The following is an 18,986-nucleotide window of genomic DNA, read 5'->3' on the forward strand; positions in this document are numbered from 1 at the left end:
TCTAACTATTATTATCAAATCTACTGATTATGTTTATGTAAGATATCTGGGGTGCAAATTTAAGATGTAATTTCGTTAACTTTTGAACTTTAATTTTTCAAAACAATAAATCTTTTAAATTCCATAGCCATCAGTTTTTTAACATCTCTACATATACAATATTATTAATTTATTTAAAAATAAAAAAAATAGAGATAATAAAAGTTATCAAATGTTATCTGGTATTCATTTGAACCATTTTCATATGTTTCTCTTGTTTTTTAAAAAGTAATTTCTTTTTCTTGTACAGAACTACTGATATGATGATGGCAACACCTACTACAGAACATACTACACCAATCACGATTGCTTTCCATTTGGTAGATTCGTTTGTTTGACCACAAACAGATTCACCAGATGTTGGAATAATGAGTGAACTGATGCTAGGGTCGATAATGATTGAGTCAGCGAATGTTTGTGTCTGAATTTCAATACCAAAAATGAAATCTTGTGTTTCATCGTCTACTGATTTTTTTACTAATGGGTCATCATTTGATAACACTCGATAATCTGCAAGTACAATTCTGTTATCTCTATAGTAATGTTTTGCAAAGTTAATATTTAGAATATCCGACTTGGAAACAATTTGATAACTATCTGAGGTAGACGATGAATTGGAATAAACAGGTGTCTTTATACCACATTCATCAACTGAGAAACCAAATGATTTTGTTTGAAATAGTATTTGAAGAATGTTGAGGTTTGATTTAAATTGCCAATTGGTGATGGTAACTGTATATTTAACAGAGTTTGAATTCATCAACATTGTTTCACCTGCAAAGTCCAAGGAAGTTGGCTCTTTGAATAATAATATTCGAATGGAAATAACAACTGTTTCGTTTGTAAATGTTCCAATTAGAATACTACTGTTTGAATCACCAACATCTTTTGACCATTGGATATCGGACATGTTTAATACTTTTATGGAATTACCAATCTCATCAATCTCTCTCAAGTATGTGAATGAACTTGTGAAGTTGACAGGTGAAGGATTGATAACAGTTCCATTATTGATCACAGGTGTATTTCCTGGTGTTCCTGGCACTACACATGTACTGGTTGTCCATCCATCAAAACATTGGCATCTTCCTTGAATACATTCACCATTTCCACCACATTCCTTTCCATTCACTGAGGGACATAATTCGGGTTTGAGATAATAGAATGAATAATTACCACCAGTCATCATCAAGTTTGTAACGTTAACATAAAGACTGTAGTCTTTCCCATTTGGGATAGCCAATCCATCAAAATAACAAGTCAGCTGTGATGAAGACAGAAAAGTGATATGGTAACAAGGTTCATTTCCAACCGAAACAGAAATGGAAGTTCGAGCAAAGTTTGATCCTGAGATCGTTAACAATGTTGTTTGATTTTGATAACCTAATGTTGTTGCTGTGACTAATGGTGGTGCGTATTGGAAATCGATCGTGTTCAATGCTGGCACTCCATTTACAGATAGATTCATTTTGATTGAATAATCTGGTTTGTCAAGTGGATCCATGAAACATTTTAGTCTAAGATTTGAAAGAACAGTAATGTTTTTACATTCGAGTGTGCCTATGTTGATCTTAACAAATGATGTATTATCCATAAAGTTATAACCAGTAATCTCTAACCAACCACCATCCACAGTTAACTGATTGAATTTCAATATTGCTGGATTTTCAAAGTTGAAATAGTATACATTCGATACCTGCCCATCTATTATTATTTGGATTGGTAGATTCAATCCATAGGTGTAATATTTGCAAGAGATCTGAAAGTGTCTTGAAAAAATTGTTTGGCTTGAACATGTTCCATTGACAAATGAAATTACAGAAGCATTGGCACCAAAGTTCACACCATTTATCAATATATCGGAAACTGCTGATTTTGCTACCACACTATAAATTTGCGGAGCCATATATGTCAAGAATACTGGTGAAGGTGTAGATAGTATATTACCTTTCGGAGTAACGGTCGATAGTGTAATAGGATACGGTCCTAAACCTGTTCCCATTGGTATAGTAAAGGTTATTAAATTTATGGAATAATCTCTAGAAGCATTATATACCTTTCCATTAAGTTCGAAATACATTGGCCACATAGAACTTCCATATTGATTTACTAGAAGTTGAATATCACCACCAGGTGTAGATGATCTGAATTCCTTACCGGGATATAAAAATTGTGGTACTATAAATAAAAACAAAATATTAATATATATTAATCATTATTGTTAAAATCTTCATTTAATATTACCATTAGAGAAATATTCAACAAGAGCACCTCCATCTTTGGTTGAGTAGGAATAAGTTTGATTTTCGAAATTGAATTGATAAAGTTGTAAATCAAAAATACCTGGTATTGGAATACTTCCTCTTGAGTCATAAGGAGTAATTAAACTACCTTTATTGTTACCATATAATAATGACCAATTGGCTATGAGGTAATGAAATATTAAAAAATTAGAAATTTTGTGTTTCTCTTTGTTTATATAAGTTATGTTATTACCTGCTGTATTATTATAAAAAACGGGAGTGGACAAGTATTGTTGAATAGGTACACCATATGAACACATTTTAGAAAGTAAATCTGCATACTCTTTAGAGTCGACATATGTTGGTGTTCCATATAAACCATCGCTGGTGGATTTCGCCGAGAATATCATATTTGTAATGGCATCAATTCTTGTTTTAAAACAAGAGAGCACTCTGTCTTTGAAAACTAATATATTATTAATACATTTGAATTATCTCGACCAATAATTTCTATTTACCAAAAGATGGTTTGTTTTTAATTGAGTAAACACCATTCACAGACATTATAATTGAATATGATCCGAAATCTAAATTTGAGGATAATTTACAAGTCAAAATGTAAATGGTAGATCCAAATTTTATATCTGTACAAGGATAACTAAAGTTATAAATCCATATTTGTATTAAACTTGTGTTTTTTCCAAAACTATATCCTGATAAAGTTAGAATTTCACCAGATGAAAAAACAGGATTGATAACAGAGACTTGAGGTGCTGCATATTGGAATTGTGTTTTGTAAACTAAACTTCCATAGGTCAATGTTACATTATATCTTCCTGTAGGGTTGGATAATCCACATCTAATTGAATTATCACTAATATAAGAAACTGCAAAGCCACTTTCATTCTTTCCTGGACTTGAAAATACTACTTTGATTTGAGATGCTGTTGAAATAGTCAGATTCCAATTTAAAATATTACTTATACTTAAAAAAACGTTGTTTGTTGTAATAGGTTCAATGAATGGTACTATAAATAGATAAAAAGAATAATTAATTAATCATTTATAAAGAATCTATAAAACATATTTATCTTACTATCCAAATCACTATATTCACAAATATAATATAATAAACTATTACAATCGACATTATTCCACAGATTCGATGTTTGATAAGCTAGAGTACAGTTTTCGCCGGGTATTAAATTTGGTTCATTTGGTTTCCAATTGGTAAAATATAAACTCTATTTATATTTTTAAAAAACTGATGAGAAAATATTGATTTTAAATAGAAATAATTAAAAGTTCTTCTTACAGTATCATTATAAGTACTATACATAAAAATATCCTTTTCTGGACCTGAAGAATAGAAATAGATTCCTGGAATCAAAGGATTAATTCTACCTGAAATCCAATAACTTATTGGTTGAGTAAAATATTTTGGGTTTTGGTTTGAAATAAAAGTTTGTTCTTGGAATGATGTAATTGTAACAAGATATCTTTTAAATGTTGAAAAAAAAGAATGTTAACAAAAAAATATTTATAAATATTTATTGTAAATAAAACTTTACCCTTTATTATTTTGAAAGGATCTTTGAGAACATTGATATTGGGCATCATCATAAGTTGTTTGATTTGTTATGAATTCATAATAATGACCATTATCCTGATTATATTCCAAAACATTTTGTGAATAAATAAAAGGAAGCAATAATAATAAAATACAAATTAAAGATCTTAACATTTGACACTTTTGAGAAAATAAATCAATCAGAGGATCAAGAGTTTTGTAAATCTCCTTTGATATTTATGAAAAAAAATAATTAGGTACCTCAAAAAAAATAAAAAAAATAAATGGGATCACAGAATAAAAAATCGGATAGATATTTTATTTTTGTAGGATAAAAATCTAGATTCAGTTTTTCACCATTTCGAAGATATTTTTGTCCAAAACCAAAAGTGTTTGAATCACCAACATCTTTTGACCATTGGATATCGGACATGTTTATTACTTTTATGGAATTACCAATCTCATCAATCTCTCTCAAGTATGTGAATGAACTTGTGAAGTTGACAGGTGAAGGATTGATAACAGTTCCATTGTTGATCACAGGTGTATTTCCTGGTGTTCCTGGCACTACACATGTACTGGTTGTCCATCCATCAAAACATTGGCATCTTCCTCGAATACATTCACCATTTCCATCACATTCCTTTCTATTTATGAGATTTTTTATTGCAACAAAAATAATGCAAAAAAAATAACAAAAATTTAAGAATAAATAATAATATTTTAAATAATAATTATATTTTACTACTACTTAAAATAATAATATTTATTTGGTATGATTCTAGTTGAGAGTTTCTGGTTGTTTGATATCAGTTTTAGTGTTTCTTGATCTTTTAGTGAGAAGTTGAATTTCAAGATTGAGCGGTTTTTAAGTAGTGCGCTTGAAATGGATGCTGTTGTTTTGTAGTCAGAGTCGGATATATCGATGTAGGTGAGTGTGTTATTACGTTGGAGAAGACGCACAAACGAGCTCTTGAGTGACGTCGATCGGAGGTGGAGAGTTCGAATGCTGCAACTATTACTGCACAACGAGTTGAGAATGGGATCGATGTGAATGTTGTATCCAATGTCGAGTTCTGTCAGTGTTTTGTTGTGTTGGAGCAGCTTTGCCAGTGCTTTAGCTTCGCGACTGTGTATTTGGGTGGCATGAAGATTCAAAGTACGTAGTGACGTGTTACTCTGCAGTGATTGACAGATCTTCTTGACACCAGTTCGTAAGAAATTGAATCCAAGGTTGAGCTGTGAGAGTGAGTGGTTGTGCTCGAGGTAGTCCGCTATCAGCAGTGCAGAGGACATATGCAATCGGTTGATGGAAATATCGAGGGAGGTGAGTGTGTGATTGTTGGAGAATGCTTGGATCAGGGGAACGAAACGATCGTCTCCCAGTTTCAGTCTGGCCAGTGAGAGGGTGGTGAGCGTTGGCGACTGGCAGATGTTGGCAGTGGCAAAGTTGGATGGCTCTGGGAACGGGAAATTGTTGTTGAGTAGCAGTGTTTTGATGGTGCGGTTTGCACTGAGAAGTGATGGAATCAGTGGGAATAGGATGGCGTCGGCATGGAGTGTGGCGGTGTGAGATAGGTCGATCGATTGGATGGCAGTGTTGCGTGAGAGTGCGTCGAGAATCTCACGAGAGTGATTGGTGAAACTGTTGTGGTGAATCACCAAATCGGTGATAGATGTATTCTGGCTGAGAAGTGTTTGAAAGAGAGTGACTCGCTGTGAAGAGGAGAACAGCTGACAACACGCCAGGTTCACAGTGTTTATTGTGTAGCTGTGTGTCAGTGCCTCGACGATATGATGTACGCCCTGAGGATTATGATTGAAAATGAGGGTGTGGAGCTCGAGTCTACCGAGAGTGGATGCAATCTGACTGGCTATCTGCTCGCCAATATTGAGTCCACCCAAGTTGAGATACTGGATTGTTTGGTTGCCCATAAGAGAGCTTGGAATACTGCTGTACAACTTGAACTGCGATGTTCGTTCAAGTCCTTCTGGTTGGTTGGTACCGGGTGTTGCGATTGTGGTGGTGTTGGCGCTGTTCATGCTCGGTGTGAATTCCATGCTCAAATCGAGACAATGGATCGCTTTGCAATGTGACAGTGCATTGGTCAGAGCAATAATCGAGTCATCGCTCACCTCCTTGTGAAATGAGATATTTGAGAGGTTGAGTTGGTAGATCAGTGAAGATGAATTGGTGAGGCGCTGTATCAGGTAGTTTACGACTGAGGTGCTCAGTGTGTTGTTGCTGAAATCCAGTGAGGGACAGTAGTCCAGCGTCAGCAGATAATCTAGCAGCTGGCTGGACAGCGATTGATGTACGAAAAATTCAGAGATAAACTTGAGTTTGGAGACACGCAAATGGTTTCTCTGATACCAGCGGAGCGATGCCGAGGTGTGTGATGCAGAGATGCCCAGTACCAGCGCAAATCCACGCATGCTGTCGATGACACGGTGCAGCTGTCGGTTGATCAGTAGATACTCGACAAACACTGACGATGGCAATATGAAATCGATCACCTGTGAGAATATCATATCGAGCAAACGATGTGGTAGTTGGTGAAGGCAGATCGAGTTGGTCGTTGCCGACGACGACGAAGCAAAGTTTCCAAAGGCACGTGGACTCGAACGACGTGGACTTGTCGCCACACCAAACAGATTTCTCAAACTAGAGGTAGGTGTCTGAGGTGAGTGTGGATTAGCGGAATCTGCATCACCACCGCTATTTCTATTAATGATAGCAGATAAATTGATATGTAATTTCAATTTTCCACCTCCACTACTACTACTACTGCCACTACTACTTGAGCTGCCATTGAAATTAGTATTTGGAGAAGATGAAATTGATATTGATGGTGGTGGTGTTGTTGTTGTCGTTGTCGTTGATGATGATGATGTTGTTGATGATGATAATAATGATATATGATTATTACTACTTATTGTAGTTGTAGAATTAGAATTTGTAGTATTATTATTATGATTATTATTATTATTATTATTATTAACTCCGCAGCATGTTACAATGGTTGGTTGTTTCAGATGACTTTCAAGACTCATCTTTTCTAAAATTTCTTCCTCACTCTCTATTTTGAAATGTATATTTTCATCTGGATCCAGATGTTTACTTTCGATCTGATTCTGATTGTCTTTGCTGAAATGACTTGTTTTAAAATTTCTATATTTCTTTGACGCTGCACTACTTATATTTTTAATAAATGAGTGATTATTATGATTCTGATTTTGATTTTGATTATGATTATGATTTTGATTCTGATTCTGATTCTGATTATTTACTATATTATTATTATCTATATTGTTGTTATTACCGTTATTTTGATTATTATTGGTTGAATTTATATTATTTAAATTATTATCAATATTTTTAGATTTAGAACCCAATTTCTTTGTAAATAAATGAGCGTAACCCATTAAAAAACAAATCTGATGAAAAAAAAAAAAAGAAAATCTATTAAATAAAAATAAAAATAAATTAATATTAATAAAATCAGTCACTAAAATTAGGTCTTCTATAAAAAAATTTTTTGAAAATTTTTGAAAAAATGACGGCTCACTGTGTGATCGTGTGGGTTGAAAAACAAATAACCACCAGAAGAATGTATTTTTGTGTTTTTTTTTTTTTTTTTGTTGTTGTGAGAATAAAGACGATGGTGTTTGTTTTTAGCAACTATTATTATTTTGATCGACAGGCATTAAAATGGTTCTGCTCATCTCCTTCCATCAATTCCATAATTAGAAATTAAAAAGACAATCTTGGATTATCTCGTTTTTTCAATAAAACTAATTTTGTATTTAAAATCGCACATTTATTGTTTAAATATGAGTAGAGACAACCAAACATGATTGATGGTTCAAAAGTTTGCACATATGAGGTATGTGCAAACTTTTGTTTTCGATTCATTAATATAATATATATTTTTTATTTATTTTTTTTAAGTTGAATCAAAAAAATGATATTTTAAATTGAGATAAGAATCGATCTCATTTTTCAGTTGGGATGATTTGATTTGATTTGATTTGATTAGTTTTTGATTTGAGATATTAATTAATTAATTAATCGAATGAAATGAGAGCAGAAATAATATGTAAAGTTATAACAAATTTATTGTGTGATTTTTGATTTAAATTACATACCTTTTTTTTTTCTTATTCTATTAATTAACAGAGTATAAAAAATATATATTTATATAGTAACTTTAAGATTATATAATTTATTTGAATAATGTTTTTGTTTCCATCATATATATAGTAATAAAAAAAGTGTAATATTAATGTGATGTTTGATTGAAAACAGCAGCTCCTAAAAGTGTAGAACTTAAAAATAAAAAAATTGTTACACACTTGTGTATCGATAGGAGAATAGCGATGGGGGTGAAGTTAAATACAACCAGAATTTTATATATGAGGCAAATTGTGTTGTACTGATAGTTGTAAGTGAATCGTAAAGGTGAAAGTAAAAAATGTGTTATTACCAGATAGTTTGAAGTTATAAAGAATTTACTCTAGATAGACCCAAAATTTCTCTGATTTAAAATTTCTTTTGTATTTTGTAAATAAACCTTTATATAAAAAGGTATTTAATTATATAATTATTTGATAGTTAACTTAATAAATAAATAAATAAAATGTAAAAAAGTTTAGTAATACTTTAAAAAGTTGTTAAAGTATTTGGTAATGAATGAATATGTGAACAAGTTGTTGGTGACTGTTTGTTTGTTGCTATTGGGGGTAATGTAATGTAACTGCGGATATAAAAGACGGTGATGATGAAATTCCTTTAAAAGTTGTTAAATTAATATTTGGTGATGAATATGTCTAAACAAATTGTTGGATGATAAAAAAAAATTGTTTGATTGAGGTGTATTTGTTGGTGGATGGATTTAGTTTGTTTGGTTGGTTGGTGTTTAATCTGACTTTTAACCTTTTGTCAAAATATATTCATTTGATGATGTATCTGGAAAAAAACAAACATAACAACATTCATGCATAAAAGTGTTTAAGCTGTGCATGAATAATCATGGGGGATAGTTATTAATTTTATAGCACAAAAAATAAAATAAAATAAAATTAAATGAGAACTAACCTAAAAAGAATAAAATGGTTTCAACAAAAAACAAAAAACAAAATTGAAAAAATCTTTGCAAAAGTAATTTGATTGGTTTTCAGTGGTTAATGGAGCCGCTGGTAGGTTCCTTTAAAAACAATAAATTAGTGTTGATTCTATTGGTTTTTAAATATTTTGGTTTGCTGCATTTGCTGTTAAAACAAAAAAACAACTACGTCGACACTGATCAAAAAATGATTTTAATACGATGTATCAACAAACAACTTTTAGATCACATTTTGAGATTTATAAGTATCGGGTGTCTACCATTCATCAGTAAATGTTTTGTTTTTTATTCTTAAACAGGGAAAGTGAAAAGTTTTTGTTTTAAAAAAATCATTTAAAGATTTTTTTTTTTTTGTTATAAAAAATCACTCGTCTTATTCCTTTTAAGGGTTTGTGTAAAATAAAATGATTTAACATTCATCTTGCAAAATTTATTTTTTATCTCCCCAATTCCACTTTCAATGTATGATAGATCATTTTGATTGAACAGATTTATTTTATTTAAATGTAAAGGTAAAGTAAAATGACTTTTCAACTTGAATATTTATTTGATCAATAAAATATTTTAATAATATCTATTTTTCATTCTGCTTTGATTTTTGTTTTTTTTAATATAAATTGTCGACTTTTTTTAAAAAAACAATCATCAACTAAAGTTAGAAGTACCCCATAAAAATCTACAAACAACATCATTAGGAAGTTGTATTTGTTAACATCTTGAATTTAACGTTGTACATACCATTTTTTTCTATCGTGTTGAATTCTTGTTGTTTTGAAAACTGATTGTACCAAAAGGATATCCGTTATAACAGAAAGTTATATTTGAATCTGTTATCTTCCATTGGTATTTTAGCAATCATATAACACTATGCACTAGTGCTCACGGTATTGATACTATGTACTCTATATGACATCACTTTCACCATAGTTCTTATTCTCTCAGGTGGAAAAGAAAGAATGTGTCTTCAATGGTGATACTATTTTTATCTGGACATATTTCAGCTAGAAATAAATTAAAAGTAAAAGTAGATTCCTAATTGACATGTTGAATCAGATCTTCTCTTTTCTTTTTAGAGGTGGCATAAATAGATGTAGTGGTAGTTTTTTCATTTTTTTTTAAATATTTGTTGGTACAATTTTTATTCTTTTCTGACAATTTTTTTTAACTACATTAATAATTGTTTGTTTAATCATTTTACTCCAAATCTCTATAATTCATTCCCTGTCAATACTAGACCTGAACTAAAGTATAAACAAGATGTCAATATCTATGAAACAATCTTTCATGTATTCAAAAGTACAACTACAATAGATTAGGACTTTAATTAAAAATATGTATTTTTTTAACTTAAAGATGGACTGGATGAGTAGTCAAAACCCAACGAGTTATTCGAATTTAGTTTTGTTCCTTCTAGTTTCTATCTCCAAAAAATAACTAAAAGTCCTAAATCGAACAAATTTTTAAAGCTATTAAAGTTGGACTTTCTAGAAAGTAGTTTTAATATTTCAATATTAAAAAAAAATTATTCTAATATTATATTTATTTATTTTTAGGATCTTTCTTTGGAGACTTTGCTGAATCTGGTACTATTTTGGTTAAGTTATGCCATTATACCAGATATTTTTTCGCTTTCAGCTGAAATCCAATTGAAAAATTTGATTTATGATCCGGAAGAAGACTTTTGGACCAGTATACACTCCAACCCCTAATAATGAAACAAACAATTAAAGATTTTCATCGCAATCCCAAAATTGTAAAGAGATTTGTCTATTACATTTTTTTTTATTTTTTTTTTATTCAATTTTTTAAAAATAATAAATAAATAAAATACAAAAGTTAGAGGAGAGCTATTGAAGTACCCCATAGAAATTTACAAACAACATCGTCTTGAAGTTGTGTTTGTTCGTTAACATCAGAATTGCAATTAACATGATACATATCAGGGATTATTTCAGAGAGAACCATGAAATTTGTGTTTTCTTTGGTGTTGAATGAAAGTGTGTTTGTTGGTGTGTTGAAAAGACCAACTGTCGTGATGTAGCTGGTGTCTAGGAATGGATAAGTTATCAGTAAGTTAATATTGAATTTGTTATCTTTCCACTGGTTTTCTTTTAGCAATCTGATGTTATGTACTCCTGGTATCGATACTTCTATGTTCTTGGAAGCACTCCACATTACATCAGGATACCCATAGTTCTGAGAGGCTCTCAGGTGGAAATACGAAAAGAAAGTCTCTTCAATTGTGGTGCCATTAAAGTCTGGCCATATTTCAGCAATCAAATACTTTGAGTTTAAATTCGAGCCGTCCCAATGCTCATGAAAATGGTTTTGGCGCCTCGGAACTACGTGTCTTGGATTCTTAAAGAATCCACCATGAACATGTCCTTTGTCATCTCTGACCACCAACGCCCATTCACTAGAAGGTGTTTCATCCATCTCATAGTTATGTACTGGAAGATGTAGGTACCTTCCATTGCCAATCTTTTGACGGTATACGAACGATCTATTTGGATACTTTTCACTGTTATAAACCACAATAGTGCCAGCATCTTCAAACACAGCATGGTACTCTGTACTATGTAGATTCAAACTACTGTTGTTTGCACCAACAGGATTCCTTAGACTAACCACTGGTTGGCCGTTTAGAAGCAGCGAACCATGATGATCCAGCATCAACACATCTTTTCCATTTGTAATAAACTGTCCACTCTTCAAAGAGCATATACTCGATGCACATTCCTTGCTGTCCAAATAGCTACCGGGTATCAAAGACACTCTAAAGTCAATTAACGATCCAAATCTACCCCATATCATCTTGCCTTGATGATTCATTAATACCATTCCCCATCGATACCCATAAGCACCTTCCTCCAAAACAGTGAAATAGAATGGACCATCTTGACTTGTATCGTTGACTCCTGCACCCGATGTCCACACTGTAGCGTTATCACCACTGTAGATTACAAGACTACAATTTGGTTCCAATACCAATCGAAACGGTCCTTGAAATTCGCCCTCTGGCACTTCAGACTGCCAGAGTAACTGAGAATTCGATATCTTTGATAACTCGAGCACTCCATCGTCAGTCAAAACCAATTCTAAATCCTTCCATACTAGCTTTTTTGAGTTTTCACGAAGTATATTGTTACTTATAGAGTCTAGATTAATACCAGGTGTCAAAGGAATACTAAATCTATTGTAGTCTAAAGTTATATTATATTCATTTCTATTTGGTAGACCATAGCATTGTTCTTGGTTGATTAACAACAACCCAACAAAAACTACTAAAATAAAATTTCCAAACAAATTCTAAATAACAAAAAAAATAATCATATGAATAATTTTGTTTTTTTAGATAACAATTTTTGAAATCTTACCTTTATTTGGATATTCATATTTTAAAAAAAAACAAATTAATTTAATTTTGATTTACACTTTTTTGTCTCATCAAAATAATAGTTTTCTTAGTTTGTTGTTTTACTAATTTATATATTCTTAAATCGTAAACTTGGTATAATTGTTGAATCAAAAAAAACCAATAAATATTAGTGATAAATTGTAAAAAAAAAAAAAAAAAAAAGATATCTAAATATCAAACAAAAATTATCACAACATTTTAGTGGTTACTATTCAGAAGTTCTAAACCAGTAAACATTTATTTGTATGGATGAGTTTTTAAATTGTGTTTATAATAGAGGTGGTTGAAATTCCTACTCCACCAAAAATTATCATTGAAATTCAGAGTTTTTAATTTCCAATTGTTTTCTTTTTTTTACCATAGAAACTTGTTTATTAAACAAAAGAGGGGGTGTATCTTTAGGTTCTTTCCGCTTTTTCATACATTCACACAACGATTTCCATTCACTTATGAGAGAATAATAATGATCATGACAGGAGTATATTTAAAAGCAGAGAATCTACCATCCCTTGGTTTACTTTGTAGATCACTGAAACAATATAGAAATGGCTTGGCCAATATGAATATTTTGAAACAAGACTCCTTCACTGTTCCTCAGTACTACCTTCAGTTTGCAGATAACACCGATATTGAGCTAATACGCAAAAACGGTATAGAGATATCCGGTAATCTTTATCAGGTTTCATCGAATCCATGGTCAATAACATCTAATCTTCCGAATACACTATTAGAATTTGTAAGAAAGAAAAAACACTTAGAAATATATATATTAGATTATTTAAATTAATTGGTTTAATATTATGTTAATTTTAGGAAGATTATGCTGTATTTAACAATCAAGTATCTAAACCTGATAATTATATCAAAGATAATGATGATTTTGATGAATATCAATACTCTTGGGATGAAACTATTGGTTCTTTACCGATGTTACCATTCACAGTGCAACAAAAGATTATAGAGTTTTGTTTCCGTTTGAAACCTGATTGTTTAGTAAGTAGTTCAAACACGAGAGTACGTTCGTTCGGCGGTGACAGTGGAACTGTTGGAATACTCGGTTGGTACTCACGACACAAGTTGGATTTGGCTTTGGTGTGCTGGCGATTTTTCAATGTGGTTTCGCAGGTGGTAACAAGAGTTTTCAATGTTCGCAACGCTGCACAACACCAACCGCTCAACTTTTTTACACATATGACTAGCAAATACTGCGTGATAAAGAGAGTTACTCACTGTGTATCGACAAACCAATCGTTTGCCTTCAAAGAGCATTACATCGGGTATCAAAACAATAGTGAACTAGCGCAACAGGTCTACGAAGACGGTGTACTGGCGTGTCTGGAGTATCTGATGATCGAATACCGACCGGAATGCACACATCGCAATCCCTACGAGATTGAATGTATATTGTGGAAAGCAAAGAGCATTCGACATTTTATCGAGAACGACAGTATGCATCCTGGGTATGGCTGTGGTATCCTGATGCTGCTGACATCGACGAACAAACTGGAAACACTGATACTCGGTAACTCGCAATCGACTCACCTACTATCGTACATTCCGAGGATCATTAAAAACAATATCGATTCACTGGAGTACGCTAGACTGCCAGTGCAAGTGAGTTCACAGAAATACACAGAGATACTAGAGTTGGATGAACTACTGGCTACCACCAACTACAGAGAAGAGTCAACCAGAGATTTGAATATCGTCTATCAAAGAAACTATGACGGTGAGTTCATCGATAGCAATGAACAGCTATCAAAGAATCTTCAAGAAGATGGAAACTATCAGCATTTTACAACTATTATAGTATCATTTAGAAGAAACACCTTGACATCATCATCATCATCAGCAACTCTAACATTAATATGTATTAGCAACTTTTACAAACAATTGTTAGGTTCCGATTGTAATGATTTTAATTTGATAGAATCATCTATAAATTCATAAACTTTAATAGTAAACTATTAAATAAAAAGACTTGTTATATTAATTAATATAATTAGGTTTTAATTTATTAATTTATCATTTTATTATTATTATTATTATTATGATGTTTTAAAAGGAAGGAATGGGTAATATAACAAACAGTTTTGTATTAGTTTTTAAAAGATTGATTCTAGTTCTATTGAACCAAATATCTATTGGAATAGATGAATTTGAATGAATACGAAAGAAAGAAAGAGAAAGAGTTTATGTTGTTGTGTTTGATGATGATGATGATGATGATGATGATGATCTTATTGATAATTATTGTTTGGAGTGTTCCAATTTCTCGACTTTAACAGAACCGTCGATAAGCTTGTAGATGTAAATAGTGATATCGTATCCTTGAACATCCATCAAAACGAATGATGGGGTGACGTCGTGGGTGATGTTGCTAAAGGCACCAGTGGCTGAGCCTGGGTTGATGAAAAGTTTGTTGTTGGCTTCGAATACCTCGATGTGGTGGGTGTGTCCAGTGATGAGAACATCGACATCCATCTCTCTTTGGAGTGCTGCCAACGATGTCTTGTCACCCCATGGTACAATTTGTTGTCCATGACAAAGACCAAATTTAAATTGTCCAATTGTAACTACTTTTGTATCTGGATATGATGAGTTCTTTACAATCATATTTATATAATAATAATAATAACATTAATAAACAATTATTTAAACAAATCTATAATAATAATAATATGAATAATAATAACAATGTACATACCTCATCGAATTCACCTTTAACAACATGTACATCGCTAGTCAAAGTCTTAAAGTAATCGTGGATATCTTTTGATACGAGATTACCTGTGCAGAGGATGTGTTGAATCTTTTCTGGTACCAACAACTTTTTGAATTCTGGTGGGATACCGTGTGATCTGTGTGGTACATGTAAGTCTCCAATTGCAATAATGAACTAAATTAATGATAACATAATGATATTATTAATATTAATATTCCTGAATAAATATATGAAAAATGATTCAATGATTGATAGATAGATAGATAGATAGATAGATAAGAATGGATAGATATGATAATGAATATTGACAATTCACATTCAATCTTTTATATTTGAGAATATCAGCGATTGTAATCTCATTCATTTTCCACATTATCATTATCATATCATATCATAACATATCATATTATCATAAATCATCTAATTGCATGACTTTTTATTTAAAAGAAGTCACATACCATTTTTACTTCTACCTCTGTTTTATAAATAATAATAATAAAAATAATGATATCTAATTAATAACTAAATTGAGCAGTATAGTAAATAAGAAAGTCAATGCACAGAATGAGCATCAATAATTTTTTTAAAATATTAAAAAATTTAGAATTTTTTTTTTTAAAAATATCAACTGTGGAGAAGAAAATTCTGTTGCTGATCAGCAATTTTCTCGCAATACTTTTATCACATAATTTAAAAATAAACAAACTTTATAATCAATTGATTAAATCAATTACTTTATTTAGAAATATTCAATCAACCAATCAAACTCATATAATAATTAATAAAAAATAACTTTTTTTTTTTTTTTTTTAATGTTATAAAATGAATCAGTAATCAAATCAAATCAAAGATATTCTACTTCACTAGATTGATTTCTCAAGTTGTGTTCATTGTTTAGTATCTATTTTTACACAAGTTAAACATCATTTTAACAAGGATGTATCATAAGAATGACGGTGATGAAAATATTGGTGAATCTGTGTTGTTTTTAATCGTGTAATGTTATATCATTATTGTTTGGTAATTCAATATTTCCATTCTTAGACCTACACCATAATAGCTTATGGAAATATGAACTTTTCTACGTATTACTAAATCAACATCGATGTTGTTGTTGTTGTTGTTGTTGTACAACAAGAGAAATCTTTTACTTTAAATGGCTATTACCCTTAAACTCACCACAATACAACACAACAACACATCATCATACATATCAAAATACCATTCCATCTCAAGTAAAGTAATTAATAATTGTTATTATGTCTGTCTCTTTAAATACTATAAATTGGAATTCGACAAAGTTGTGTTTGGTGAAAATAAATAAATAACATTCTTCTTTGAAAACAAAACAAACACATATAACAATATTTATGATGATAATTAATGATGATGATGATAAAAGAACAAAGAATGAAATCCAATAACTTTATTAAAAACACATCCGATTCAATCCATACACAAACACAATTACTTAAATTACCTAAAACAATCAACAAACCCAATTGAATTTGTAGAGTCATTGGTTGTTGTTTTTAGGTGAATCATGATCAAATTAATTAAAAATTATTGGAGATGAATAATAATTAAAATGAATATTCATACTATCTTCTTTATGAGCCAACAACCTACCCTCTACAACAATAGTAATATCAATAACAACTAAATTCGATTGTTAATCGACTATATTTATATTTATATTGTTACTGTTTTTTTTAAAAAGTTAAAACCTCACACACATAGATTAATATTTGTTGAATTAAATCTGGAAATATACTAAATATGACCTCTTATCTTATCCTTCAATGTTATTGTTGTTAGCTACTACTATCGATAAATTCAGAGTGTTGAAGCGTTTACTATTAATCCATGTCACAACTATTTCAACCAATAACAAACATATTTAAATAATCAATAGGTTATGATTCCTTGAATAAAAAGTAAAAGTCTACAATACCTGTTGTTATTGTTATTGTTGTGTTTATGAGAAGCAAGTATGAGCAGGTATATCATTATCATTTGTAACAAAAAGTAAAGTACGTACTATCGACAATCATTACGTTATTTATAATACTACTACTACTACTATATTTTATCGCCGGATGGATGGTTAGTTAGAGTTGGTTGATGGTTGTGTATGTTTTATTGTTGTTATTGTTGTTGTTGTTGTTATTAATTAACTAAACTCCCAATAAACTAATAGTGTTAATCAAAGAAATAGGTTCAAAGCTTATCAACAATACTAACAACATAAATAAATTCTATAGAAAGAAAGCAAAAAAAATCTTACCACATTGTCATCACCAACCTTAATAGTACTAAAGAAAGAATATTTTAATATATCTCACGCATCCGTACTACAAATAATGTTGCAACTAAACATTTTAATCGATTCGATTCGCTCTCAATCTCCCACTCTTACGCTTACCTCCACTTTAGCTTCAGTGTTTTAATCAAATTTTTGTTAAAAACCTGGAAAAGAAAAAAAAACCCTCATAATAATAAAAACAACCATCAACAACAACATTAACAAAACAAAACTCCCAAATATGTTAAAAACAAATATATATCATGAAACACACCGATTCTCAAATACAACACACATAATCTGATTTGATTCCATTCACCCACTAACCATCATTTAAAATCGATAACACATAGATATCCCAAAACACCAACAAACCATTTTTCTAATTTTAACATCATTACCAAAGAACACAAAATATATTACTTTTTTGTCCAAGTAAAGTAATAATTATCTAAACAACAAACAATATAAAGATAACCTTTAACTCATTTCTAGTCGATTTTTTTTCTTTCTTTATTATTAAAGTTATAAAGCTTAGCAAAGAAAAATAAAATAAATAAAAAAAGATAAACAAATAAAGGTAAAATATATAATCAACCCACTTCATTGTTCCCAACAACAACAACAACTTGTTTTGGTTATTTTTTAATTTTTAGAAATATCCTTTTTTTGTAATTGTCTTTTTTGGTTAGAAATTAAATTTAGGTTTAATCATTTCTTCAATCATCTTGTTTTACCCATTTTCAAATTTTCACATATATTAATCAGGAGGAGAGTCATCATCAGTCCATTATAGATTGATTCCATTATTTTAGTTGTTGTAATATAATCACTATAATTCTCCCCCCTCTGGAACTATAATTTCGATTGGTGGGTGATTGTGACAAAAAGGTTTTTTTAATTTTGTAAAGATCGGGTGTTGGTGTGTGAATTGAATTCAATTTATTATTTAATTAGTTTTTAGTTTTTAAACATACATATATATTTAAAATTTTAATTTAGGTGGGCACTCATTAATGAAAAATAACATCACTATTCATAAAATATCGATACATCATCACCAAGTTTAGATTGTTAGAGTGTGAAATGTGTTAGTTTGTGTGTGTGAGTGTTTGAACCTAACCACACCAAACACCAAACACCAAAATAAAACAATTGAAATGAGTTTGTTTGAATTGAATTACAATTACCATCATCCTCGAGGTCACCACCAATCTAAATTAAAATTGTTCCTGCTGCACCACACAGCAACCAAAATCATCATATCTGCATCAACACGATCAATATAACTATAAACCTTTTCAAACTCTTTTTAATTCTTTAATTTTTTAATTTTATCACTATTGTTTTTCTACTGTTCTTTCTACAAATGGAATTCACATTTTATATGTAATGTTTTTATAGATATATAATTGAATACCCTATTATCAAATAAGGATACATCTTATCATCGCAATAGAAGTTGTAGTAAATGGCAATATAGCAAATCAAAAAAAAAAAAAAAAAAAAAAAAAGTAATATCCAAATTTAAAAAAACACCTACCACAGTTTTAAAGTCAT

General features: G+C 30.6%; 6 protein-coding genes across 6 annotated transcripts; 2 read left to right on the forward strand and 4 right to left on the reverse strand.

The window, feature by feature from the left end:
- Positions 1–138: 138 nt before the first annotated feature.
- Positions 139–7,278, reverse strand: PPL_03182 (uncharacterized protein; the record flags this gene model as incomplete). Its single annotated transcript, XM_020574154.1, has 10 exons — positions 139–147; positions 332–2,217; positions 2,284–2,748; positions 2,801–3,310; positions 3,379–3,526; positions 3,598–3,781; positions 4,008–4,032; positions 4,210–4,499; positions 6,332–6,932; positions 6,975–7,278. The coding sequence occupies 10 exons, from the start codon at positions 7,276–7,278 to the stop codon at positions 139–141; spliced, it is 4,422 nt and encodes a 1,473-aa protein (XP_020436226.1).
- An 857-nt stretch (positions 7,279–8,135) lies between these two features.
- PPL_03183 (uncharacterized protein) lies at positions 8,136–11,414 on the reverse strand (the record flags this gene model as incomplete). Its single annotated transcript, XM_020574155.1, has 4 exons — positions 8,136–8,181; positions 8,369–8,426; positions 9,956–9,979; positions 10,853–11,414. The coding sequence occupies 4 exons, from the start codon at positions 11,412–11,414 to the stop codon at positions 8,136–8,138; spliced, it is 690 nt and encodes a 229-aa protein (XP_020436227.1).
- A 187-nt stretch (positions 11,415–11,601) lies between these two features.
- Positions 11,602–12,373, reverse strand: PPL_03184 (uncharacterized protein; the record flags this gene model as incomplete). The annotated part of the gene is made up of 3 exons (XM_020574156.1): positions 11,602–11,685; positions 11,817–12,287; positions 12,356–12,373. 3 exons carry the CDS (start codon positions 12,371–12,373, stop codon positions 11,602–11,604), a joined length of 573 nt encoding a protein of 190 aa, XP_020436228.1.
- A 486-nt stretch (positions 12,374–12,859) lies between these two features.
- Positions 12,860–14,346, forward strand: PPL_03185 (uncharacterized protein; the record flags this gene model as incomplete). The annotated part of the gene is made up of 3 exons (XM_020574157.1): positions 12,860–13,132; positions 13,210–13,736; positions 13,998–14,346. The coding sequence occupies 3 exons, from the start codon at positions 12,860–12,862 to the stop codon at positions 14,344–14,346; spliced, it is 1,149 nt and encodes a 382-aa protein (XP_020436229.1).
- Positions 14,347–14,646: 300 nt separating this feature from the next.
- Positions 14,647–15,485, reverse strand: vps29 (vacuolar protein sorting-associated protein 29; the record flags this gene model as incomplete). Its single annotated transcript, XM_020574158.1, has 3 exons — positions 14,647–15,000; positions 15,104–15,295; positions 15,438–15,485. 3 exons carry the CDS (start codon positions 15,483–15,485, stop codon positions 14,647–14,649), a joined length of 594 nt encoding a protein of 197 aa, XP_020436230.1.
- A 573-nt stretch (positions 15,486–16,058) lies between these two features.
- Positions 16,059–17,977, forward strand: PPL_03187 (uncharacterized protein; the record flags this gene model as incomplete). The annotated part of the gene is made up of 4 exons (XM_020574159.1): positions 16,059–16,092; positions 16,166–16,361; positions 17,151–17,227; positions 17,952–17,977. 4 exons carry the CDS (start codon positions 16,059–16,061, stop codon positions 17,975–17,977), a joined length of 333 nt encoding a protein of 110 aa, XP_020436231.1.
- Between the last annotated feature and the right edge of the window lie 1,009 nt (positions 17,978–18,986).

The sequence above is a fragment of the Heterostelium album genome (genome assembly GCF_000004825.1).
Source record: "Heterostelium album PN500 unplaced genomic scaffold PPL_scaffold3, whole genome shotgun sequence".
Taxonomy (NCBI): domain Eukaryota; phylum Evosea; class Eumycetozoa; order Acytosteliales; family Acytosteliaceae; genus Heterostelium; species Heterostelium album.